We start from the raw sequence: 3,645 nt of genomic DNA, 5'->3' as shown, positions 1-3,645 counted from the left end.
AGCGCTACATTGGATCCTTCTCTCTAGGTACGGTTCATTTTTTCTTTGCCTACACATACACCGAATAGTCTGGCCTATACATATTCTCTTATGACCTCATACACCTGACAACACTGAGTTTACCAAACAATTCTTCTATCAAGGGGTTAACTACTGCAGTGTAATTGTTCAGTGGCCACTTTCTTCTTTAGCTATGGTAAACAGCTCTTCTAGTAGGACACTCCGAAATCAAACTATTGTTCTCTAGTCTTGGGTAGTGCTATAGCCTCTGTACCATGGTCTTCCACTGTCTTGGGTTAGAGTTCTCTTGCTTGAGGGTACACTATTCTGTCTCATTTCTCTTCTACAGTTTTTAATGTTTATATAGTAAATATTTATTTTAATGTTACTTTTCTTAAAATATTTCATTTTTCCTTGTTTCCTTTCCTCACTGGGCTATTTTCCCTGCTGGGGCCCCCGGGCTTATGGCATCCTGCTTTTCCAACTAGGGTTGTGGCTTAGCCAGTAATAATAATAATAATAATAATAATAATAATAATAATAGTAAAAATAATAATAATAATAATAAGAAATAGTATCAGATACTTCTAAAGTCCCTCAAACTGCTGATCAGAATTGACTTCTACAAATGTTTAAATATTATCTATCCCTCCCTTAGAGTTTTTCAAAATATAATTCATACTTAAGATAACTAAGGCTGAGATTAAAATCTCTATAATGATGTATAACATGAATATGCAATTAAAGTTCCGTTAATCATTATACACGCTAATTAATTCAGTACACTTAGTCTCTAAATACAATGATGAAAAGTTGTTATAATTTCTCTACCATAAAAGAAAAAATATTAAAAGCTAATAAAAATTTAAAGATAACGATGTCAAAAATAACTAATTTTAATTGTATTTCATAATTAAACAAATTAATCAAGAATAAACGATCATTCACAACTGAATGGTCGAGTTCTTATAATAATAATAATAATAATAATAATAATAATATAATAATAATTATTATTACTATTATCATTATTACTATTATTATCATCATCATTATTATTACATACTAAGCTACAACCCTAGTTGGAAAAGCAGGATGCTAAAACCCAAGAGCTCCAACAGGAAAAAACAGCCCAGTGAGGTAAGGAAATAAGGAAATAAATAAACTACAAGAGAAGTAATGAATAATTAAAATAAAATATTTCAAGAACAGTAACAACATTAAATTAAATCTTTCTTATATAAACTAAGATCTTCATAAAAAATGAAACAAATTATTTTACTTTAGTAAACATATTTTAGTATTTATCACTTGACGGAAATAAAAACGCATTGATATATATATATATATATATATATATATATATATATATATATATATATATGATTAAAATGTATGACTGTAATTATGATTGTTTTACTGAACTATATTTATTCTCGAACACAATAATATGAATTTTTACATTTAATCAAGAGGAATTTTATTCACAGCTAGTTGCAAAAACCATTTATTAAGATAAGGTTTCTTCATTGAATTAAAATGCATTACCTTTTTGCAATGATAAATTAATAATTATTCATGAATTGACAGTAGGAAGGGTTAGGAGCCTAAATTATTCGATATATTACAGAAAAATAATTTATTATCTTTATCGACACCCTTAATGTGACCTCGTAAGTGTAACCAACTGACCTAAATGTTTATTTACTTTTTATTTCTTATATGAATTATAGTGTTACACTCACCAGTGAAAAGTACCTTTCGAATAATTTCTTCAATTGGGGTCACTTTTTTCTTATTTTTGTAATTTTCTTAATATTTTGTTAATATATTTATATTTTAAAGCAGTTTTTTCTATACGAAGTTTATTAACTATTTTGCTTGTAATAGGTTTTGTTGCAAGAATAAATTTTGTTGCAAGAATAAATTTTGTTGCAAGAATAAATTTGTTTGCAACAATAGATTCTGCTGCAAGAATAAATTTTGTTGCAAGAATATAGCGGAGGTGTTTGAAAGGAAAATCTACGCAACCAAGAAGATCTAGAGTGCGTGCAAGACATATGAGTGGCACAGAGTCTGCGTGTATGGGAGGAGGTGGATTGGATTAGATTTATGGAATCGGGCTAGAAGAGCCAGTGCTGGGGCCTGGGATGCCATTCATCACCCATGTGTAGACTAACAGGGAGAAGACCCCGTCGTTGCATTATGAAGGAAAACTTAAGAGACTGGACACTTTGATGGAAGATGGGAAGCAGGAATAATAGTATAGTAGAAGGCTAAAAAGTGAGTGTAGCTATGGGCATAAAGGACGCTGCACAAACCTGTTGATTACTTTTCTTTGCAGGTTTACAAAATGGCTCTAATTGCGGGAATTTCTTTGTAAATGGTGATGATGAACACGTTACTGACAACCGTTTTATTTTCAAAAGAATCAATTCCTTAATATACACAGTTAGAAAAACCGTAATTTTAAAGGGGAATTCTCAGTAAAAATATGCAGGCGACTGTAATTTTACCTTACTTTATTATTTTTTTACGGATTGGTGACCGTAATATCACTCTTTTACGTGAATATATCCGTTTTTAAAACGGTAAAAATCCTGGAATAAATGTTGCCAGAAATTTACCGTTTTTAATGCAAATTTTCAAGTGTACCTATATTTGTTATTTTTCGAAATTAAATCCCAGATACCCATCTCGTTACTGAGGTCCTTCAGTACCTTGGTCCAACAACCATCTCGTGTAATCCCCGTTTTCTATCGCAGTCAAGAGCCCCAAAATTGCAATGCCAGCAAAAAAATCCATGTAACAATCAATCAAAATATCTTACATCTAGCTCTTGATCATTTTCCATATTTCAAACCCTTACCATCCTCTGGCTCGTCATCTTACTGTGTCCCCAACTCTGTTCAAACAGTTATTATCCAGTTATTGGTGACGTCTCTGCCTGGAGTTTTCCAATCGGGGGTTCGAGTCCAGCTCAGTCTCGTCAGTGCCATTAGTGTCTGCAACCTTACCATCCTTGTGAGCTAAGGTTGGGCGACTGGGGGGGGGGGGGAGCCCATAGGTCTATCAGCTGAGTCATCAGCAGCCACTCCCTGACTGTCATTGGTCCTAGCTTGGTTGGAGAGGGAGCTTGGGCGCTGATCATATGATATATGGTCAGTCTCTAGGGCATTGTTCTGCTTGAAAAGGCAATGTCACTGTCCCTTGCCTCTGCCATTCATGAGCGGCCTTTAAACCTTTAAAACTTTTGAATTCCCTGAGGTCCAGAACTTGCCTGTTTTGCCACCTTCGAGAATGAACTTCCTCGTACAAAAGAGCACAAACACGCTGAATTGCGTATCTTGTTTGTTGGCGCGCGAAAAGAAAACCTTGACCTTAATCCTTGTGGCGAACAAAGAGAATTAATTTTTACAACGCATCGATCGGTTTTCGTGATGTATCGTTATTCTCGAACATGAGCTGAGCGAGCCACGCCAACACCTATCGATCAGCCATTCGATAAGCCTGTAAATATATAGCCTATTCTGAAAGCGAGAGAAGACTACAGTAATGGATAGGGTTGGAAATATATTTCATATGGCAGCATGATAAAAGAGTGAAATTTGTTTTGTCCTGTGGTATAATTCTATATACTGCTGC

The 3,645-nt window shown here is 33.8% G+C and overlaps 1 protein-coding gene across 1 annotated transcript in view; it reads right to left on the bottom strand.

Moving 5' to 3' along the window:
• LOC137649477 (triadin-like) overlaps positions 1-2,887 on the bottom strand; it is a 57,699-nt gene extending 54,812 nt beyond the window's left edge. Inside the window, exon 1 of the mRNA XM_068382461.1 lies at positions 2,870-2,887. Within this exon, the coding sequence (XP_068238562.1) occupies positions 2,870-2,887 (18 nt within the window). The remainder of the gene's footprint in view (positions 1-2,869) is intronic.
• Positions 2,888-3,645: the final 758 nt, after the last annotated feature.

This window comes from Palaemon carinicauda, chromosome 11, assembly GCF_036898095.1.
Source record: "Palaemon carinicauda isolate YSFRI2023 chromosome 11, ASM3689809v2, whole genome shotgun sequence".
In the NCBI taxonomy this organism is placed as follows: domain Eukaryota; kingdom Metazoa; phylum Arthropoda; class Malacostraca; order Decapoda; family Palaemonidae; genus Palaemon; species Palaemon carinicauda.
Note: the sequence above shows the minus strand (reverse complement) of the source record. Positions and strands in the feature narration are given on the sequence as shown.